The 21,872-nt window shown below is 45.6% G+C and overlaps 1 protein-coding gene across 1 annotated transcript in view; it reads right to left on the reverse strand.

Annotated features, from left to right (window-relative positions):
• Positions 1-21,872, reverse strand: part of LOC124571358 (putative fatty acyl-CoA reductase CG5065) — a 145,344-nt gene that overhangs the window by 53,769 nt on the left and 69,703 nt on the right. The window contains exon 4 of the mRNA XM_047131114.1: positions 14,458-14,606. Within this exon, the coding sequence (XP_046987070.1) occupies positions 14,458-14,606 (149 nt within the window). The remainder of the gene's footprint in view (positions 1-14,457; positions 14,607-21,872) is intronic.

Consider the following 21,872-nt stretch of genomic DNA (forward strand, 5'->3'; position numbering starts at 1 on the left):
CGTCAGGGTGCGACAACGTGTAGCTTCTTTTGTAATATTTTTGCTTTATGGTTTTGTAATATTTTTATACAAAAACAAATATTATTAGTAATTGAACTAACACCGTCTATATGTGGAATCTGTCTTTTGGTTTTAATATAATTGCTGAATTTATTTTAGTATTTAAGGATACCATTGTTACTTTATGTAAAGCTACTACATCCTATTTTTAAATAATTTTTGAAAAATGTAGTATACAAATGATAGTAATAAAGAGTGCGCTACTTACTATTGATGTCACATAACGAGATTAGCCACGTAGAAATATAAGCAGGATGCTCAGTTTAGCTGTTACCTCTAATGTGAATGTGGAACCATAAGCGATTTTATTTACGATGAGTCATCATTACTGGAATATCGTTGGTATGGAAATGTACAGTTTACAACCTGACATTTTTGTGCCTGATCCATTCATATAGCAATGAAAATATTACAAATTTACGACTGGTGTTGCCCTTTCTCATGTCTTGGACAAATAATTAAATATCGAGTTATGTTCTAATGAGAAGTCACACTGAAATAAAAATACGATGTGTGACAATAAATTAATGAGACTTATTTTCTTTGCAAGATGTGGCAACCCTGCAGGCTTGCGTAGGCACAATAGCTTTGACATTGGTCTATAAGCTGCTTCTAGTCCAAGCGGCACATCGATGCAACTGCTCAGCCGTGAGTTGTGCGGTAATAAGTTAACACATGTTTGTGTCCCTCGTCATGGGAATGGAACCGCATAATATTGCGCAATGATATGAAATTTCTTTTTGCGTTAAATTGGGTGAATACACGACGACAATTTACGGTAAGCCTCAGAAGGCTTTTGGAGAGGAGGTTATGTCAAGAGCTCAAGTTTTTCATTGGCATAAAATGTTTAGTGAAGGCAGAACGAATGTTGAAAATGAAGACCGCAGTGGTCGATCATCAGCCTCACGGACAGATGTCAACTTGACCAGGGTGAGCGAACTCGTACAATCTGATAGAAGATTATCCGTGAAAATGATTGCAGAGGAACAGAACATGAATCGAGAAACCGTTCGTCTAATAATTAATGAAGATCTTAGTATGATAAATATTTGTGCAAAAATGGTCACCAAAAATCTCACACCACAACAGCGAGAAACACGGAAAAATGTGGAAGCCAATCTGTTAGAGCAAACGGAAATCAATCCAGAATTTTTGAGCTGTGATATCACAGGTGATGAGAGTTGGTTTTTTCAGTACGATCCGGAGACAAAACGCCAAAGTTCGCAATGGTGCTCATAGCGATCACCCAGACCAAGAAAAGCTCGCATGTCAAAGTCAAAAGTGAAATGCATGCTTGTGTACTTCTTTGATTCCGAGGCAACTGTTCATAAAGAGTGGGTGCCTCCTGGACAAACAGTTAACCAATATTACTACAAAGAAATTTTAGAAAGACTTCACAAAAGAGTTCTTCCATGTCCTTGCCAACATTGCTGATAATTGTATTCTGCATCACGATAATGCGCCATCCCATACTGCTCTGTCAGTACAGCAATTTTTAACCTCAAAACAAATTTAAATACTACGACAGCCTCCTTACTCACCAGATATCGATCCGTGCGAGTTCTTTCTATTTACAAGAGTCAAAACGGCGGTCAAGGATTTTCAAACAACACAAGCTGTCCAAAAAGCTGTGACGAGGGTCTTGGAGGATATTACAGAAGATGAGTTCCTGAAATGTTACCATCAATTTCAGAAGCGCTGGAAAAAGTGTGTGCAATCAGAAGGGAACTACTTTGAAGGAGAGAACACTTAACTTGACTAAAATGGTAAGCAGTACTTTAAACATAGCTGCGCTACAGCAATGGTTCCACGTAAATCAGACTAAGAACAGCCGACCAGTTGCAAAGGATAAAGCAATCTTTACCTAGGTTTCAATAGATATAAATCTATCTTCTTCAGAAGATGCCTGGGGACAATGAACATCGTAATATATATTAAGGTATGAAACATGAGTCAAGTTTTTTTTTTTTTTTCTTTATTGTAATTTGGACACCCCATACAAGGTGGGCTGGCAGCGGAACAGTGTACTCCGCTCTTCAGCCATAAGCAGTACAAGAAAAGAGAAAGGGAGACAGACAAGTAACAGAATGGCGGTTAAAAAACAGGAGATACAATAGTTAAAAAACATGAAGCCGTTCACACTTGACGAAACAACCAAGAAAAACCGTCGGAACTGGGCACAAACACTGACGAGGTAGATGACACACGTGAACGAAGGAGCGTGGACGGCGAAAAACACTGAGGCACAGACACGACGGCACAGACACTAAACCGAGGGCGATGATCTCCGGCGCGCGAAAGTTCACGATGCGTGTGCGAGTCCGGGGACCTGCCAAGAGAGGAGGAGGAGGAGGAGGAGGAGGAGGGGGAGAGGGAAAGCGAGAGGGGAGAGCAGGGACGCCACGGGCAGGGGAAAGAGGGATGAGAGAGGAAGGGGGAGGGGAAGCCCGGAAGAAGAGGGGTGGAGGGAGGGGATGGGGGAAAGGGAGAGAGAAGGGAAGGGAAGAGAAAGGAGGGAGGGTGCCGCAGGTAAAGGACACCAGGAGGGAGGGGGGGCAGGGTCAAAGTTGATAGGAGGGGTAGATGGAGGGGACGAGGACATCATCAGGGAGAGGGAGCTGGCGGAAACCACCTTGGGAGAGGGTAAGGAGGGTGGAGAGATGGAGACCGGGTGGGACATGGGAGTACAGGCGCGGCAGCGGGCGGGGGTGGGAGAGGATCGGGGAGACGAGCGGGTGAGGAGGATCGAGTTTACGGGAGGTGTAGAGGATTCGTATCCTTTCGAGGAAGAGGAGGAGGTGGGGGAAGGGGATAAGGTCATACAGGATCCGCGTGGGGGAAGGGAGACGGATGCGATAGGCAAGGCGGAGAGCATGGCGTTCAAGGATTTGGAGGGATTTATAAAAGGAAGGGGGGGCGGAGATCCAGGCTGGATGGGCGTAACAGAGGATAGGGCGGATGAGGGACTTATAGGTGTGGAGGATGGTGGAGGGGTCCAAACCCCACGTTCGGCCGGAAAGGAGCTTGAGGAGACGGAGTCGGGAACGTGCCTTGGCTTGGATTGTCTGGAGATGGGGAGTCCAGGAGAGGCGACGGTCGAGGGTGATGCCAAGGTACTTAAGGGTGGGGGTGAGAGCGATGGGACGGCCATAAACGGTGAGATAGAAATCAAGGAGGCGGAAGGAATGAGTGGTTTTGCCTACAATGATCGCCTGGGTTTTGGAAGGATTGCATGAGTCAAGAATAAAGTTTAACATATATTAGGAAAATATTGTATTACAAGATGTGAGAAAGATTCTTGGTACTTACAGTATTATAACAACATGAAGTGATATGTCCTTATCGTTTAGGCAAACATCTGCATAGTTACATTAATCATATAAAATATAGCCCTGACAACAGGGTTTGTCAAACAAATAAAATAGGTACATAGAAGTTGCAGAGCGCCTAAGCGACTGAGTAAAATCGGCCAGCGTAGTAGCACAGCGGCCAGGGCAGGTGGCGCTCATGTCGCGAACTATGTGCCGATAGGCGTACTGAAGTAACATTTGAAACATCAATTTTAAATGCGTTCTTAAATAGAGTGATAATAAATAAATTGGCAAGCATTTGACACTCCCGTTATGACATTGTGGGAGGTATAGGAACAATAACGTAGATACATACATCAAAAAGACAGGTGGCGCTTCCGCCGTGAGTTACATGCAGTGGTCTATATAGCCAAAATATAAAGTTATATTACCATATTAGTGAAGCCCATAGAACGTATATAAGTCAAACCATCAAGAACAATCAGTAATGGCTTTTAAGAAAATTACGAGACCTGGTCTACAATCCAGTTACTACGTAATATAGAATAAGAAAATTACATGGGGGCCGCTGTAGTGGCAGCCATATATCGTGAAAAGAACACATTATATAAACGATAGTAAACTGGAGGATATGAAAGTGCATTATAGCTTCCTGAGGAAATAGACTACTGAGGTTACTAACACAGTACGGGTTTAAAGCCTTCAAAAAATTGTTTACAAGCAAGGTTCAACTGATCATTCAGAATATTGCCGTCTTTGAGCTCTAGATGTTTAAAAATAAATAGCTCTTCCCACAGATCTAGTCTCCGTCCTTTGACCTGTCTATGTAGGATAACCGTGTCTTCTAACTGTTTAGGCGTATGGCCGGTTATCAAGAGGTGTTCAGCAAAGGTAGAGTTGCGAATATTCGTTCCTTTTTTTTACCTAACAGATGTTCTTTATATCGTGTTTTCACAGCTCTGCCGGTTTGACCAATATAATAAGAGGGGCAGTTATTACAGGTTAGCTTGTAAATACCTGAATTAGAAAACCAATCGCTGGCAATCTCTACTGACTGCACAAGATTAACATCTAGAGCTCAAAGACGGCAATATTCTGAATGATCAGTTGAACCTTGCTTGTAAACAATTTTTTGAAGGCTTTAAACCCGTACTGTGTTAGTAACCTCAGTAGTCTATTTCCTCAGGAAGCTATAATGCACTTTCATATCCTCCAGTTTACTATCGTTTATATAATGTGTTCTTTTCACGATATATGGCTGCCACTACAGCGGCCCCCATGTAATTTTCTTATTCTATATTACGTAGTAACTGGATTGTAGACCAGGTCTCGTAATTTTCTTAAAAGCCATTACTGATTGTTCTTGATGGTTTGACTTATATACGTTCTATGGGCTTCACTAATATGGTAATATAACTTTATATTTTGGCTATATAGACCACTGCATGTAACTCACGGCGGAAGCGCCACCTGTCTTTTTGATGTATGTATCTACGTTATTGTTCCTATACCTCCCACAATGTCATAACGGGAGTGTCAAATGCTTGCCAATTTATTTATTATCACTCTATTTAAGAACGCATTTAAAATTGATGTTTCAAATGTTACTTCAGTACGCCTATCGGCACATAGTTCGCGACATGAGCGCCACCTGCCCTGGCCGCTGTGCTACTACGCTGGCCGATTTTACTCAGTCGCTTAGGCGCTCTGCAACTTCTATGTACCTATTTTATTTGTTTGACAAACCCTGTTGTCAGGGCTATATTTTATATGATTAATGTAACTATGCAGATGTTTGCCTAAACGATAAGGACATATCACTTCATGTTGTTATAATACTGTAAGTACCAAGAATCTTTCTCACATCTTGTAATACAATATTTTCCTAATATATGTTAAACTTTATTCTTGACTCATGCACATCTAGAGGGTTGGATCCCCTCCTTCGAAAGCGTCAGATTGCAAAGCCTGGGCTACTCTCAGGGTGGAATCTCCGTCTTCGAAGATTGTGTGTGTTTGTTTGTTTGTCTGTCTGTCTGTGTGTCTGCCCGCTGCTGTCGCTGTTCGTTCGTTCGTTCCGTCCGTCCGTCCGTCCGTCCGTCCGCCTGCTGGCTGTCCATCGCCGTCGTCGTAACCATTGCCGCCGCCGCCGCCGCCGCCGCGTGCTGTTCGTCAGTCTGTTCGCCGCCGACGCCGACGCCGCCTGCTGTTCGTCCGACGCTGCCTGCTGTTCGTCCGACGCTGCCCATCGCCGACGCCGACGCCGCCTGCTGCACGTCCGTCTGTCCGTCGCCGTTCGTCTGCAATGAGTACTCCCACCTCCACCGTCATCTACACCTCCCCCTCCCCGTCTCCCACAGTCACTTCCTGGAGTGCCGCCTCTGGCCTCCCTCCTTCCACCTCCCCCTCCCTTCCCCCACTTACACACCCCCCTATCTCCTCCCCTGCTGTATACCCACACCTCTACTCCCTTCCCCCAGCCTCCGCACCCTCACCAGCTCCCACTCCTACCCCCGCCCTCACGTACGCATCTGTTGCCGCCTCTGCTGCCGCCCCTCAGGTGGTTGGCTTCCCCTCTCTCACCGACCCCGTCGCTTCGTCTTCTGCATCTCCCGCACGCATCACGTTGCGCCGAGCCACCATCGCCGCCACTGAACCAGCTGCTTCTCCCGGTGCCTCCACTACGCCACAGGGATCTGCCACCCGCCACCTCCCTCTCCTCCCCGTCCCTCTCCCCTCCTCCCAGCCTCCAGTCTCCAAAAAACCCCAAAAGCGCGTCCTCACCGACTCTGCTCCCGCCACTTCCCACAAGAAATCACCGCCACCTCCCCCTCCCCCTGCCGTCACCATGGACACCACCCCTCCTCCTGCCACCCCTACCTTGGCCCCCACCCTCCACACCTTTGTCCTGTCCACTCCCGATCCTAAGTTCCTCGATGCTCGTACCCTCACCAAGGAAATACGAAAGTACTTACCTGGTGCTCCCATCTCCCAACTCATTCCCCGCAGGGACTCAGTCCTTATCAAGTCCCCGTCCCCATCATTTCACACAGACCTCCTGCGAAAACTCCCACGAGTTATGTTTGGCCCCCACGCCTCTCTGACACCCTTCCTTTCCGCTTCCACTCCTCGTCAGCCCCAGCCTCCCCGTCGCCCCCCCACCTACACTGCTGTGATCACCAAGCTCAGCCCGGTGATCACAGAGGATGAAGTGTTGGTAGAACTGAACTCCCACCCGGACTTGGAAATCCGCTCTGCCCGCCGTATCCACAATGCCTCTGGTCCCACCTACCTCATGCGGGTATTCTCCGAGTCAGCCCCGTCCATAGACCATCTCCTCACCCAGGGTGCCCTGATCTACCACCGTCGCCACCCTGTTGAATCCTCCAAATCCCCTCCCCAATCCTACCGTTGCCAACGGTGCCTGATGTACAATGACCACCTGACTCCCAACTGCAAAACCCCCCCCACCTGTCCCCATTGCAAGGCCTCCCACTTTCTCAAGAACTGCCCCAACCTCGCTGCTCCTCCTTCCTGTAATACCTGCAATGGCCCCCATCCCACATACTCCCACAAGTGTAAAGCTAAACCCCCTCCAGCCACCCCTGAACTTACAGTCCCAGTTCGTCCCGTCGATCCTCCTGTCCATCCTAACAATTCCCTCCGTCCACCCCCCACGGCCGAGGACATCATCCGGTTCATTACCGTTGTACTCCAAAACATTCACCCTTTTCAGCGCCCGCACACCTTCCAACAAATATCCCTTGCTGCTCGCTCTGTTTTCCACCTGAACACTTTCGCCACTTACTCCCACAACCAAGCCCACTTCACCTTCACCCGCCTCGACACCCTAGTTTAAGTCTCTTCCCTTCCCTCTCTTCCCCCCCCTCCTTCCCGTCATGGCGCGGCACGAGTCTCGCATCCTCTTCCAGAACATTCGCTCCTTCCGCTCCAACAAATACCTCCTCATGCACACCCTCTCCCACCACCAGGTCGACACCTTCCTCTTGAACGAAACCTTTCTCCAGCCCCACCATTCTATCCGCACCTCCCCCTATATCCTCCACCGCACTGATGCTCCTGGTCCTCGTGCGCAGGGTGGAGTCGCGATTGGCCACCTTAAGCATATCCCCGTCCGGCCACAACCTCTCCTCAATGACCCCACTGAACACCTTATCCTTAGCGTCTTCTTCCCCTCCATCACCATTACCTGTGCCACCATCTATGTCCGCTCCACTGCTCCTCTTCCTTATGACTTCATCTCACACATTGACCGCACCTTCTCCACCTATGTGATTGCCGCCGACCTCAACGTCCATAGCCGCACTCCTGCTGCCCTTCGGCGGTGGCATCAGTTCCTCTCCACAATCCAGGGTGACCTTGTTCCCATTCCCCAGCACACCCGACCCGAAAGTAACACCACCCCCGATGTTGTCATTGCCTCCGCCAACCTCCTTGGGCGTATCACTGTTGCCGTCCTTGACCCCACAGGTAGCGATCACCTCCCTGTCCTTCTCACCATAACGTCTGCCAACCGCCCCCCTCCGGCCCCGCAACCTGCACCCCCTCCCAAGGTCGTCCATGACTATCGCCGTGCCAACTGGGATGCCTACCGGGACTCCATCTCCACCCAGGTCGAAAGCCACCCTCTTACCTATCGCCATCCTGACGACATCATCCGCGCCTCGTCCTTCCTTCAGACGGTAATTACTGACGCCGTGGAGGCCCATGTTCCTACTAAAACCATCCACCCACACCGTCCCACTCTCCCTCCGCGGGCTGTCCTCCTCCTCCGTGAATCCCGCCGCCTCTATCGCTCCTTCCTCCGCACTCGTGACAGGGATACACTCCAACGCCACCGGCAAATACAGCGACACGTACGGAACCTTATTACAGCAACGAAACGCCGGGACTGGCGCCAGACCTGCACACGACTCAATGCCACCCTCCCTATCAACTCCTCCAAGTACTGGTCTGCCTTCCATCGTCTTACTGGTTCCCTTTCCGCTCCCCACTACCCCCTTCTCCATAACGATCGCCCCCTTCCAGACAACCTCAGTAAGGCCAACCACTTCGCTTCCCACCTTTCCGAGGTCTTCTCCATCCCCGATGATCCCCACTTTGATTATTCTCTTTTCCCCACCGTCATGGCACGTGCTGATACCTCAGTCGCTCCACTTGCTCCTAGTCTCCAGTACTTGGGGCAGTTGCCCCCCTCCGACGTCAACACTCCCATCACAGCACAAGACATTAAACTTCTCCTCCAGTCCAAACGCAACACAGCCCCTGGTCACGACTGTGTCACCTACCGTCACCTTCGAGAAAGCCCCTATTCCTTCCTAACTGTCCTCGCCCATCTCTATAATGTCATCCTCTCTACTGGCTTCTACCCTGACCTGTGGAAGACCTCCCGCGTCCTCCTCTTCCTCAAACCCAACAAACCCCCTTCTGCCGCCTCTTCCTATCGTCCCATCTGCCTCACCTCCGTCTTCAGTAAGGTCCTTGAATCCATCCTCTCCCACCGTATCCATCGGCACCTTGCTCAACACCACCTCCTCCCCCTTACCCAGTGTGGCTTCCGACCCTCCTTCTCTGCTGACGACCAACTCCTCAACCTTGTTCACCTTCTGTCCCTCCAGCTCAACTCACGTCGCTCCGCCATTTTTGTTTCCCTTGACCTCCAAAATGCCTATGACCGTGTATGGCATCCCGGTCTCCTCTTTAAACTCCAAACCTACGCCCTGCCTATCAATTTTGTCCGTCTGGTCGCTTCCTTCCTCTCGCACCGTCCTTCCTATGTCACCCTCCACAACACCAACTCCCGTATCTTTTATCCCACGGCTGGCGTCCCCCAGGGTTCTGTCCTCTCCCCTCTCCTTTATCTCTTGTATACAGCTGATATGCCCAAGCCACCCCCACCAGTTCACCTTCTCCAATATGCTGATGACACCGCCTTCCTGGCTCTCTATCCTACCCTTCAACGGTCTCAACGTACCCTCCAAACCCACCTTAACCAGTTCACCACTTGGTGTAATCAGTGGCTCCTCCGTCTCAACCCCTCCAAAACCCAGGCAATCATCATAGGCCGTACCACTCGCTCCTTTCGCCTCCAAGATTTCTACCTCACCCTTTATGGTCGTCCTATCCAACTCACCCCCACCCTGAAATACCTTGGCCTCACCCTTGACCGACACTTCACCTGGACCCCTCATCTCCTGACCATCCAGCAGAAAGCCCATTCCCGCCTCCGCCTGCTGAAACTCCTGTCCGGCCGGACATGGGGATTGCATCCTTCTACCATCCTCCACACCTACAAATCCCTCATCCGTCCTATCCTCTGTTATGCCAGCGTCGCCTGGATCTCCGCCCCCACCCGCTTTTACAAGGCTCTCCAAATCCTTGAACGCCATGCGCTCCGCCTTGCCTTCCGTATCCGCCTTCCTTCCCCCACACGGCTCCTGTATGAACTGATCCCCTTCCCCCACCTCCTCTTGTTCCTCCAACATCTCCGCATCCTTTACATTGTTCGCAGGCTTGATCCCCCCCACCCTCTGGTTTCCTCCTTCCTCTCCACCCCCCGCCCGTTGCCGCGCCTCTATCGCTGTATCCCTCCCTCTCTCCACCTCCACACCCTCCATCTCCTTCATCAGGGCAATTTCCAACGCCTTCCCCTCCCAGATGACGAACTTCGCCGTGACATATACCCTTCCTTCCAACTATAACCCGGCCTTGTTCCCCCCCCCCCTCCCCAGGGCCCCCTTCTCCTCTTTCTTCCTTCTCCCAGAGCGGATTTTCCTCCATCCCCCCCCTCCCCTGAGACCCTGCCCCCCATACTTGCCTCTCTCCTTCCCACATCCCTCCCTACCTGGCCCTCTTCCGAGCGCCCCCCATTCCCCTCCCCCATCTCTTCCCCTCCCTCCCTTCTTCAGGTCTCCCTCATCTCCTTGAACCTGGCAGATCCTCTGTATTGCTCATCATCAGTGTGCCACGTCAGTGTTGTGTTTCGTGCTGTTTCCCGTGTGCGTCAAGAGGTGTGATTTTAATTGTGTACTGCCTTGAGGTTCGCCGTCAGTGTTACGCTGTGTGCTATGCCATCCGTCAACACCTTTATGCTCCAGTCATACTGTGCCTTGTGTTCTTTTAATCGTCGCAGTGTGTGGCTTTTTGTGTGTGCTACTTTTAAACAGTTTTTTATCTCCATTTTACAGTCACCCCGTTTTTTGTATATTGCCTTCCATGATGTTCTCCCTTTTTATATCTATGTTCGCCTTCTTCTCTCCTTTGCTGTTTTTAAATGTCTTCTCTTGTTTTGTTCTATGTCTTTCGGCTGAAGAGCAGCGCATATGCTGCTGCCAGCCCGCCCCGATGGGGAATTGAAATACAATAAAGAAAAAAAAAAAAAAAAAAAAAAAACTTGACTCATGTTTCATACCTTAATATATATTACGATGTTCATTGTCCCCAGGCATCTTCTGAAGAAGATAGATTTATATCTATTGAAACCTAGGTAAAGATTGCTTTATCCTTTGCAACTGGTCGGCTGTTCTTAGTCTGATTTACGTGGAACCATTGCTGTAGCGCAGCTATGTTTAAAGTACTGAAATTCTTGCCTGCCGAGGTATCAAAAGCTGCATCCAGGTATATGGACATCAAATTAAAAATTGTGAAAGCAGGTATGGCTATTGACTTTAATCACCAGTGCCTAGAGAAAGACATTATCCCTGATTATGTGAAGGCGTACGTAAATTTTAAACAGTGTAACAGGGTGCCTTCTATTAAAAAGAAGCTAGTGCATTTAGTCATTTCCGAGAGCACAGTAAATTTGTACAAGAAAAAAGATGTCCTTAATAGTGAAGCCTACTGTATACACCTATTTTTAACTAAAGCCTTTAAAGATCTTTGTAATTTTCAAATTGACCACCTGTGGAATAGTATTAATGAATGGCTCTCTAATCGTAAAGAAATAATCAAGGCCAGACATGAAAGAAAGCTTTTAAAGTTTAGTAATAGGACCACAAGTAAAAGTGATAATACAGCAGACAATAGTGTTAAGCACCTATTTTACGATAGAGTACTAAATAAAACCAATATTTCTTTTACGCAGGCCGAAAATGACTTGTTGTGTAAAGGCCTTAAATATAACTTGCCTGCTAAACTCGATAAATATCCAGTTATTTGTAATCTCATTGTAGATCTAAAAATCGGTTTAGAATCTCTGAAATTAGAGAAAACGGAGCAAGTCAAATGTGCCTACGAATGTAACAACATAATAGTAAAAGAAATTAAATTATCTCCTAATAAGCAATCGGGCGAATATAGTATAATAAAAAGCATTAATCATAAACTTAGAGAGCACGACGCATTAATCACTAAGAGTGACAAAGGGAACACCGTGGTCGTGGCTTATAAAAATGAATATATAGAGAAGACTGTAAAGTTTTTTGAGGAAAACATCACTGAGGTTACTGTAGATCCTACTACTGAACTGCAAAATGAAATCCGGCGTACTTTAACGAATTCCGTCAGCTTGTTCAATAAGTTCCAAAAGAAAGGGCTTATAAATATGAACCCTAAACCACCAGTGCTTAGAAGTCAGTTTAAACTGCATAAACAAAATCACCCGATCCGCCCTATAGTGAATGGTATAGGCAGTCCACATCACACACTTGCTAGGCGCCTCCATTTTAAAATTAAAGATGCTTTCAGTTTTGAAAATAATTTTTCTGTAAAAAACAGTAAGGAATTAATTAACAATATTCAATCTATAAGTTGTACACCTGACACTAGACTGGTATCCTTTGACATCGTCAGCCTTTACACAAATGTTCCGGTTGATGAAACCATAGACCTTGTAAAAGAGAATCTTCTTAAACACAAAAAAATTAAGTGAAACTCAGATTGCCGAAATCATTGGTTTGCTCAAGGTCATTTTAAAATACAATTACTTCACATTTAACGGGAAAATGTATGTACAACCAGATGGTCTAGCAATGGGTAGCCCCCTCGCCGGTATTCTAGCAGAGGTTTTCATTAACGCCCTAGAAACAACGTTCTTCAATTCAAGTTCAGAATTACGCCACAAAATCCGCTATTATGCACGGTATGTTGATGACATTTTCATTGCTTTTGATGGCACTGATCATGAGTTAGAGCATCTCTTTAACACTTTCAACGGTTTACATGAAAAAATTTCCTTCACAAAAGAACTTCAAAATGATAAACGTGAACTTAATTTTCTCGATTTAACAATTTCTATAGAAGATAATTCCTTCCATTTTAATATCTTCCGCAAGGAAACATATTCTGATAATGTCATTCCTGCTGACTCAACCCATCCAAAAGCTCATAAATTGGCATTTTTTCATTCCGCCATTCACCGAATGGTAACCACTCCTTTATCACCTGCGGATCAAAAAAAGGAATTGAATGTCATCAAAGCGATTACGGTTAATAATGGGTATAACTAGAATATGATTGATTACCTGCTCAATAAGAAAATCTCCCAAAAATGTTCGACTTTGAGAAATATTCTCCCCACGGATACCACAGAAACTAAAAAATTTATTTCCATCCCTTTCCTGGGTAACTTATCGTATAGGATTAAACGTCTTCTGAATAAAAAATATAACTGTAACGTCTCCTTTTCTACAGATAACAGTTTAAAAAGAAATCTTGTACAGTCAGTAGAGATTGCCAGCGATTGGTTTTCTAATTCAGGTATTTACAAGCTAACCTGTAATAACTGCCCCTCTTATTATATTGGTCAAACCGGCAGAGCTGTGAAAACACGATATAAAGAACATCTGTTAGGTAAAAAAGGAACGAATATTCGCAACTCTACCTTTGCTGAACACCTCTTGATAACCGGCCATACGCCTAAACAGTTAGAAGACACGGTTATCCTACATAGACAGGTCAAAGGACGGAGACTAGATCTGTGGGAAGAGCTATTTATTTTTAAACATCTAGAGCTCAAAGACGGCAATATTCTGAATGATCAGTTGAACCTTGCTTGTAAACAATTTTTTGAAGGCTTTAAACCCGTACTGTGTTAGTAACCTCAGTAGTCTATTTCCTCAGGAAGCTATAATGCACTTTCATATCCTCCAGTTTACTATCGTTTATATAATGTGTTCTTTTCACGATATATGGCTGCCACTACAGCGGCCCCCATGTAATTTTCTCTTATTCTATATTACGTAGTAACTGGATTGTAGACCAGGTCTCGTAATTTTCTTAAAAGCCATTACTGATTGTTCTTGATGGTTTGACTTATATACGTTCTATGGGCTTCACTAATATGGTAATATAACTTTATATTTTGGCTATATAGACCACTGCATGTAACTCACGGCGGAAGCGCCACCTGTCTTTTTGATGTATGTATCTACGTTATTGTTCCTATACCTCCCACAATGTCATAACGGGAGTGTCAAATGCTTGCCAATTTATTTATTATCACTCTATTTAAGAACGCATTTAAAATTGATGTTTCAAATGTTACTTCAGTACGCCTATCGGCACATAGTTCGCGACATGAGCGCCACCTGCCCTGGCCGCTGTGCTACTACGCTGGCCGATTTTACTCAGTCGCTTAGGCGCTCTGCAACTTCTATGTACCTATTTTATTTGTTTGACAAACCCTGTTGTCAGGGCTATATTTTATATGATTAATGTAACTATGCAGATGTTTGCCTAAACGATAAGGACATATCACTTCATGTTGTTATAATACTGTAAGTACCAAGAATCTTTCTCACATCTTGTAATACAATATTTTCCTAATATATGTTAAACTTTATTCTTGACTCATGTTTCATACCTTAATATATATTACGATGTTCATTGTCCCCAGGCATCTTCTGAAGAAGATAGATTTATATCTATTGAAACCTAGGTAAAGATTGCTTTATCCTTTGCAACTGGTCGGCTGTTCTTAGTCTGATTTAAAATGGTAAGCAATATTTTCTTTTCACATCAGTCTCATTACTTTATTGTCGCATCTCGTATAGTGATTGTGTAACATTTTGTGCAGTTTTTTTTCCAGCACAGGCTGGTTAACGCATGAGAAGCGCCGCACGGTTACCTGGGCGTGGCGGCCTCCAGCTCTGCGTCCGTGAGGCCGTGGACGAGCTCCAGCACGCGCTCCGGCGGCAGGCTGGTGGGGTAGACGCGCTCCGCCACCGCGTCGCGCACCACACAGTTGCAGAACGCCGTCGACATGTGCACCAACACCTGCCGACACCAGCGCCGTCACTCAGCGACACTCCGCCACGACACGCTAGCTGCGAACGGCCTGAAGGCAGCCCACTGTCATCAACGTCTAGTGACTGAGGGCAATGAACAGCAGAAACGGATATTTCAGTCGAACTATTCGACTTTCCAAGGAGCCCAGCGTTATTTCGCGTATTTGTGTCAGTATGTTCGCATTCGGGAATGCCAGGATTGAAATAGCTGTCTAGCTGTTCTGGAAACATCCCCCAGGCTGTGGCTAAGCCATGTCTTCGCTATATCCTTTCTTTCAGGAGTGCTAGTTCTGCAGGGTTCGCAGGAGAGCTTCTGTAAAGTTTGGAAGGTAGGAGACGAGATACTGGCAGAAGTAAAGCTGTGAGGACGGGACGTGAGTCGTGCTTGGGTAGCTCAGTTGGTAGAGCACTTACCCGCGAAAGGCAAAGGTCCCGAGTTCGAGTCTCGGTCCGGCACACAGTTATAATCTGCCAGGAAGTTTCAGCTGTCTAGCTGTCTATCTGGCTGTTTTTCTGCGAATTACCTGTATCGCTCAAGGGATATGTCTGAATGGTTCCTTTGCAAAGGACACGACCGATTTTCTTCCCTAATCCGATATCATGCTTCACCTCTAGTGGCGCTGACGGTATGGTAAAAAAAAAAAAACTAATTTTTTGATCTTCCTTCCAACTGACAGCTTCTTGGTTCCTAGTTCATCTTCGTAAATCTATAGTGTAAGGCAGGGATGCAGTCTTTCGCTTCTGCATCGAAGAAGCAATGACAGAAATTAAAGAAAGGTCATCAGTGGCCATACAATTCAAGGTGAAATGGTATCAACGATAAGATCCGCCGATGAGATTGCTGTTCTAAGTGAAATTGGAGCACAATTACACGACCTGTTGAATAGAATGAAAAAAAAAATGGTTCAAATGGCTGTGAGCGCTATGGGACTTAACATCTGAGGTCATCAGTCCCCTAGAGCCCAGAACTACCTAAACCTAACTAACCTAAGGACATCACACACATCCATGCCCGAGGAAGGATTCGAACCTGCGACCGTAGCAGTCGCGCGGTTCCAGACTGAAGCGCCTAGAACCGCTCGGCCACCGCGGCCGGCTGAATGGAATGAACTGTCTCTTGAGTCCAGAAAGTAAACCGAAGGTAGTCGAAAGTAATGAGAAGTAGCAGAACAGAGAATAGCGAGCAATTTAACACGGAATTGGGGCGGAACGCGAAGTACACGAAGTTAACGAATTCGAAGGGACGATACAAAAAGCAGACTAGCACTGGCATAAAGGGCATTCCTGGTCAGGAGCAGTCCACTAGTATCAAACATAGCCCTTAATTTGAGGAAGAAACTTCTGAGAATGTGCGTTGGGAACACAGCATTGTATTGTACTGACTCATGGACTGTGGAGAAACTGGAAGAGAACAGAATAGAAGTATTTGAGATGTGGTGCTCCACAACGAAGTTGGAAATTTGCTGAACTGACAAGGTAAGGAATGAAGAGGTTCTCCTCAGAGTAGGCGAAGAAAGGAACATATGGAAACTCTAACAAGAAGAAAGAACAGGATAATAGGACATGTATTAAGACTTCAGGGATAACTCCCATCGCACTAGAGGGTGCTGAAGAGTGTAAAAACTATAGAGGAAGAGACTGGAATATATTCAGCAAATAATTGAGGAGGTATGTTGCAAGTGCTACTCTGAGATGAAAAGTTGATACAGGAGAGGACTTCGTGGTGGGCCGAATCAAACCAGTCAGAAGACTGACGAGTCAACTGTTAGCTCTTTATAGTACTGATATATGGAAACATGTATTCCGGATTAGTCCCCCATTCTCATCTCCAGGAGGCGACTGCCAAGCAGGAGGAGACCCATGAGAAAAAGACTGAATAACCAACGGTAGGGTAGAATTGTACTGCTCAAAGTGTGGAACGTGCAAAGTTTGAACATTGTAGGAAATTTAGAAATTTTGAAAAAGGTAATGCAAATGCCCAATCTAGATATAGTGGGGACAGTGAAGTCAACTGGAAAGAAGGCACGGATTTCTGATCAAACAAATACGGGGTCAATAACAGGAGCAGAAAATGGGATGATGGGAGGAGGACTCATGAAGAATCGAAGTGGAGCAGAGAGTGAGGTGCTGCGAACAGTTCTGTGATAGGGTTGTTCTGATCAGAATTGACAGCAATGCAAGCCGACAACGGTATTTCACTTATGTATGTCGACATCACAAGCAGGAGATGAAGGGACAGATAAAGCATATGAGGTTATTCAAAAAGTAATTCAGTATGTAAAGGCAGGTGAAAATTTAATAATAATGGTGAATTAAAACACGGTAGTATGGGAACAATAGAAGTAAGAGTTACATGAGAATACTGGCTCGGTACTTAGAGTGAGGGAAGAGGAAGACCGAGGTCGGCAATACATTTCAACTAGTTATAGCGAATACACTGTTTAAAAATCACAAGAGGAGGAGGTACACTTAGAAAAGGCGCCGAGAGACGGTACGATTGCAGCCGGATTACATAATGGTCAGACAGAGATTCAGAAACGAGATACCAGATTGCAATATGTACCTATAAGGGATATAGACACGGATCACAATGATGAAGACAAGTGAAGTTTACGAGAATCGTTCAGAATGATGAATGTGGGAAGAAGTTGGATGCTGAACTACTGAAGAATGATGGGTTGCGTTTGAAGTTATCTAAGTAGGTTGAGCTCAACCTGCATAGGTAGGAATGATCATCAAAATAAAATAAGAAAAATCAGAGCTCGAACAATAAGGTTTAGGTGTTCGTTTTTCCCGCGCGCTCTTCGGGAGTGGAATGGTAGAGAGCTAGTATGATTGTGGTTCGATGAACCGTCTGCCAAGCACTTAAATGTGAATTGCAGAGTAATCATGTAGATTTAGATGTAAGATTGTAGATACTGCGATCATGAATTCCACAATAGCAAGTTCATTTTAAGAGGAATGGACATCTACATCAAAGGAAATCACAGAAATTGGACAAATACAGGTGCAAGAAAGGTAATTGTGAAGAAACCTTGGGTAACATAAGTATCTCAATTCATCGAGAAAAAAAAACAAGTAAAAATGTTCATGGGAAGAGAGGATTTCAGCAGTATAAGACAGGAATGAAATAGGGATTAGAGGGACGCCAATGAGAAACGGCTGCAGGAAAAATGTAAGGAAACAAAAATAGAAACGGTGGTCTGAACGATGAGCTCGGCATATAGAGAAGTCAGAACAACCTTAGGTCAAATTAGAGGCAAACGTTAATATTAAGGGTGCAGGAGGAATTCTGCCGTTAAGCAGAGGGGACAGACCGGAGAGATGGAACAAAAGTTTTGTATCACCTCTTTATATTTTAATTCATGGTACAGAAAAAATAATTTTGTGGATAACGCTTATATATTCACTTCGAATGTGTCCAGACCAACAATAAAAAAAAAAAAATCATTTGTTTAGCGGCAACATCACCTGCTTCCGACGGGGTTTTTTCACAGGACATCAGAGCAACGTTAACAGGTGATGGAGCATGTAGACTTGATGTCGTCGTGATATACGGTCTATATGACCATCAAGTCAGCTGTGGTATTGTCTCACTCTTCAATAGCGATTCTGCGGAAGTAGTGGACAGGTCATGGTCATTGCGGCTTCAAAAATAGCTAGTTCCAATCGAAGCCACATATGTTTGTTTGGTTTCATGTCCAGGGAACAGGAAAGGCACTCTGTTCTAGCACGCTGAAGGAACATGTTCACGAGAATAGTACAACGAGCACGCGAGTTACCCATCAAGATAAAATTTTCAGCAAAAGTTGGCGATACGGTCCCACTATTGGTTGCAGTATCTCGTCCCTGTACTGTAGAGCAGAGTGATTGCTGTCAGTAATCACGGAGGTGTACGGTGGCCCCATGTAATGCTACCCAGAACATCATTTCACCACCATCTTTTTGCACATTTCGGCCACGGTGCTGGAGGCGTTCGATATTACCAGATTGTCTCCAAACACGTTGACTGTGATTATTAGGTACAAACATATCCGATCTTCGTCCATGAACTCCCGACGCGAAACCTGGAGGGTTTCTCGCCCATCTGCAACGGTGTCCACGAATTTGTGGTGTACGACATCGTCCTCTTCATGGATATCGGGAATGGAGACTCGCACCATGAAATAGTCCCCCAATATTTTGATGCGGTACATGACTTCTTGAAACCTCTTCGAAGAATTCAGTCCTAGAGCACTCAGCCCCCGATTTCTTTTAGATATCTATCATTCTTTGCACCAGTCTAACTTGGTAGCATGTGTGGAGTAAGTCCCCAACGTAACTTGTCAATTGGAACCGATTCCAAGTCCGCACCAAATCACTTCGTCTTTGGTGCACACGTCGAGTAACTTCTATGGTTGATAGGCTTTCTGTACGTAACATGATGATGGGAACCTGATCATTGGTCGCAACTGTCCTTTGTGGCATGAATGTTAACTCACTGTTCCACAGACCTTCTAATGCGTCCCTGCTGGTACTTTACGTTCAACTGAGATGCTGCAATCCAGACGAGGCGGTATTCTAACCATAGGTAGCGCTCGTGGTAAATGAGTACGTTTGCAAACCACGTAAGCGTCGACCTTCCGATCGGCACAGAAACATACAATAGCAACACACCTAAAGTAAATATCAAGGTGAAGCAACATTTTTGTTGGGTCTAGTTCCTTACCGCTGCAACTCGACCACTTGTGTTATGTTCATAGGACGAATGTCATTGCCCCTCCGTACTGCTAGGGCATGGGTAGCTGAGAAACTGAGACGTAGCCCAGTCAAAGCGACCGAACGAACTGGTGGCAAGTGCTTCGGTGGTTAACACCATGTGTTCTGAGGGGGAGTGGGGGGCAGGGTGGGGAGCTCTGCCCTGAGATAAGGACAAAAGGTGGCACCATGTGCTTTTATTGTATATCAGTTATTTTCGACCCATCAGTGAGTATTTACGTCTTATCTGGTCACTGCATTTGAGATGGCTTCAATAGTTATTCCAATATCACTAAGCTGACGATTCTCCATGTAGTGTCCTGCGGTCGGCAGGAAAGAACTAACAGTCAATTTGAACACATTTTATTATAATTAAAGAAAAACGCCTTCTTGGCATACACCACTCTTGTGTTGGAAATCCAGATACGGAAACAAGACAATGGAAGAAAATACTGACCAAAATGTACTCCACAAAATACAACATGCTACTACAATGCTACGACGAGTGAATACAATCTAGGGCAGGTGTAAGTACTGGCTGGAGCTGTTCCTAGCGGATGGTAAACACTGCCGGTCTGACGATCTAGGCGTGCTTATAAAGCCAGGTCGGCGGAGTGCTACATGATTTATAGGAGTTCTGATTGGTGGAACACTGTCACATGTTGTTGGCGAAGTAGTTCCATGATTATTTGGAAAGTCTGTTACTGTTTCTGTCCGCGCTCCTGGAAGGGGGTCTGCAACCCAACTTGCATGTCGGTTGTGCTGGCCCTTTAACCACAAGGGGCCGCTACGACACTCCAAACTGATTTTTTTATCCTAAACTGCCCTTCCGGAAGTTAACGGTGGAGTATTTCTGTAAACACACAGAAGATTGTGGCATAGGATCCTAGCAGACATGTCCTCGATTGTACAGTGAGTAAATTAACACTTGAACACTTTTTAATACACACGCAGAAATTTTTTGAAACCTCGTCCATACAGACCTTAATTAAAATGTCACGAATTTCAATTAAAACTACGAGCTGTTACCGGGAGAGACGTTGCTGGCGAATATTCAAGTGTCAAATGGCCTGTGTTTTATCTCACGAGTGTGATTATACCTCTTTCTAGGTCCCTAACGAAGGAAAAACTTATAGTATCGGCAAATAATCAGTCTTCTGCATGTCAATCTAGCGCATGGATCGTGTTTTACGTCAGAAGTTTTTTTCTTTATTCCAAATAGGTCTTTTTCACATACAGTCAGCAAAGGTGCTCATATCACTTTCTCACATTTTTTATAATAAGATTTATTCGTTCCTTGATGTCTATGACCACACAATGAGATCAAAAGTAGCCTGACACTTTTAGCGGGCATTAACATGCAGTGTTCCCACCCTTTGCTTTTATGATGGCTTGAATCCTGCTAGAGACACTTTCAATGAGTTGTTAATGCCTACAGGAACGTCAGCCCAGTCTTCCTCGAGAGCCGAAACTGGAGAAGGTAGTGACGTTGGACGTTGTAGTTCGGAGAAAAATCGACGTTCTCTCTCATCCTACATGTTTTCTATTGTGTTCAAGTCCGGACTCTGGTCAGGCAAGCACATTTCAGGAATATTATTCTACTCAAACAGTTGCCTGACAAATGGTGCTCTATGACAGGGTCCATTGTCATGCTGATACAATCATCGCTTCTAAATTGTTTCTCTACTCTGCGTTACACCTGGTACTATACGACGTCTTTATATGCTTTCGCATTTATCATTTGCTTAAGCACAATAAGAGGACCACACCCTAAGGCCTGTATTACAGTATCAAGTAACACTGACGATGAAATTTGATGAAATATTGATATTCCTTTGACAAAGATCTTTGACATGGCGCAGAAAGGGGTATTACAGTATCATCAAACATTTCGTCATAGTTCCTTCAGAATCGCTGTCATGTAGTAACAGAAGAACCGTAGGATATCAACCGAGAAATTGTTATTTTTAGTGCTGCCAGTTTTACAGTTTCCAGTCACTGCATGGGGCAGTGAATTTTTCAATACTAATATTAAATGTGATTGATCCTATACGAATGTGGAATGTGATTAAACTAATATGTCACTTCCTGCCAATGTCAAAATATACCGAAAAACAGAATTAGAGGTTCGATTTTCCGTAGCACCATAATCCCCCCTCCCCCCTCCAAAAGGGGTGCTTAATTTTGAAATTTCGCTCAAAGGTACGTACAATCTCCTGCTACATCACACTCGGGCTCGACGACGCATCAAGCAGCAATGTCGACACACTAAAAAAGGCCTCAGCTCAGAAGTTCATGTGAAGATGTCACATTGGCACCAAATTTCACCAAAATTCTGCCAAACGTCACCGTAGACGTGTCACGGAATGGAAAGGTCGTCGCAGCCCCTCTTATCCACATTTCACTCCTTCTTTTGAAGTCTCTGCAACGGCGGTCAGAGCCACGATGCCCAGTGTTGAAATCACGTGGTTTCTTATGAGTGGGCGAGGAAAACGTATCAGACACACCGCCTCTCAGA

Source organism: Schistocerca americana, chromosome 1 (genome assembly GCF_021461395.2).
Source record: "Schistocerca americana isolate TAMUIC-IGC-003095 chromosome 1, iqSchAmer2.1, whole genome shotgun sequence".
Taxonomy (NCBI): Eukaryota; Metazoa; Arthropoda; class Insecta; order Orthoptera; family Acrididae; genus Schistocerca; species Schistocerca americana.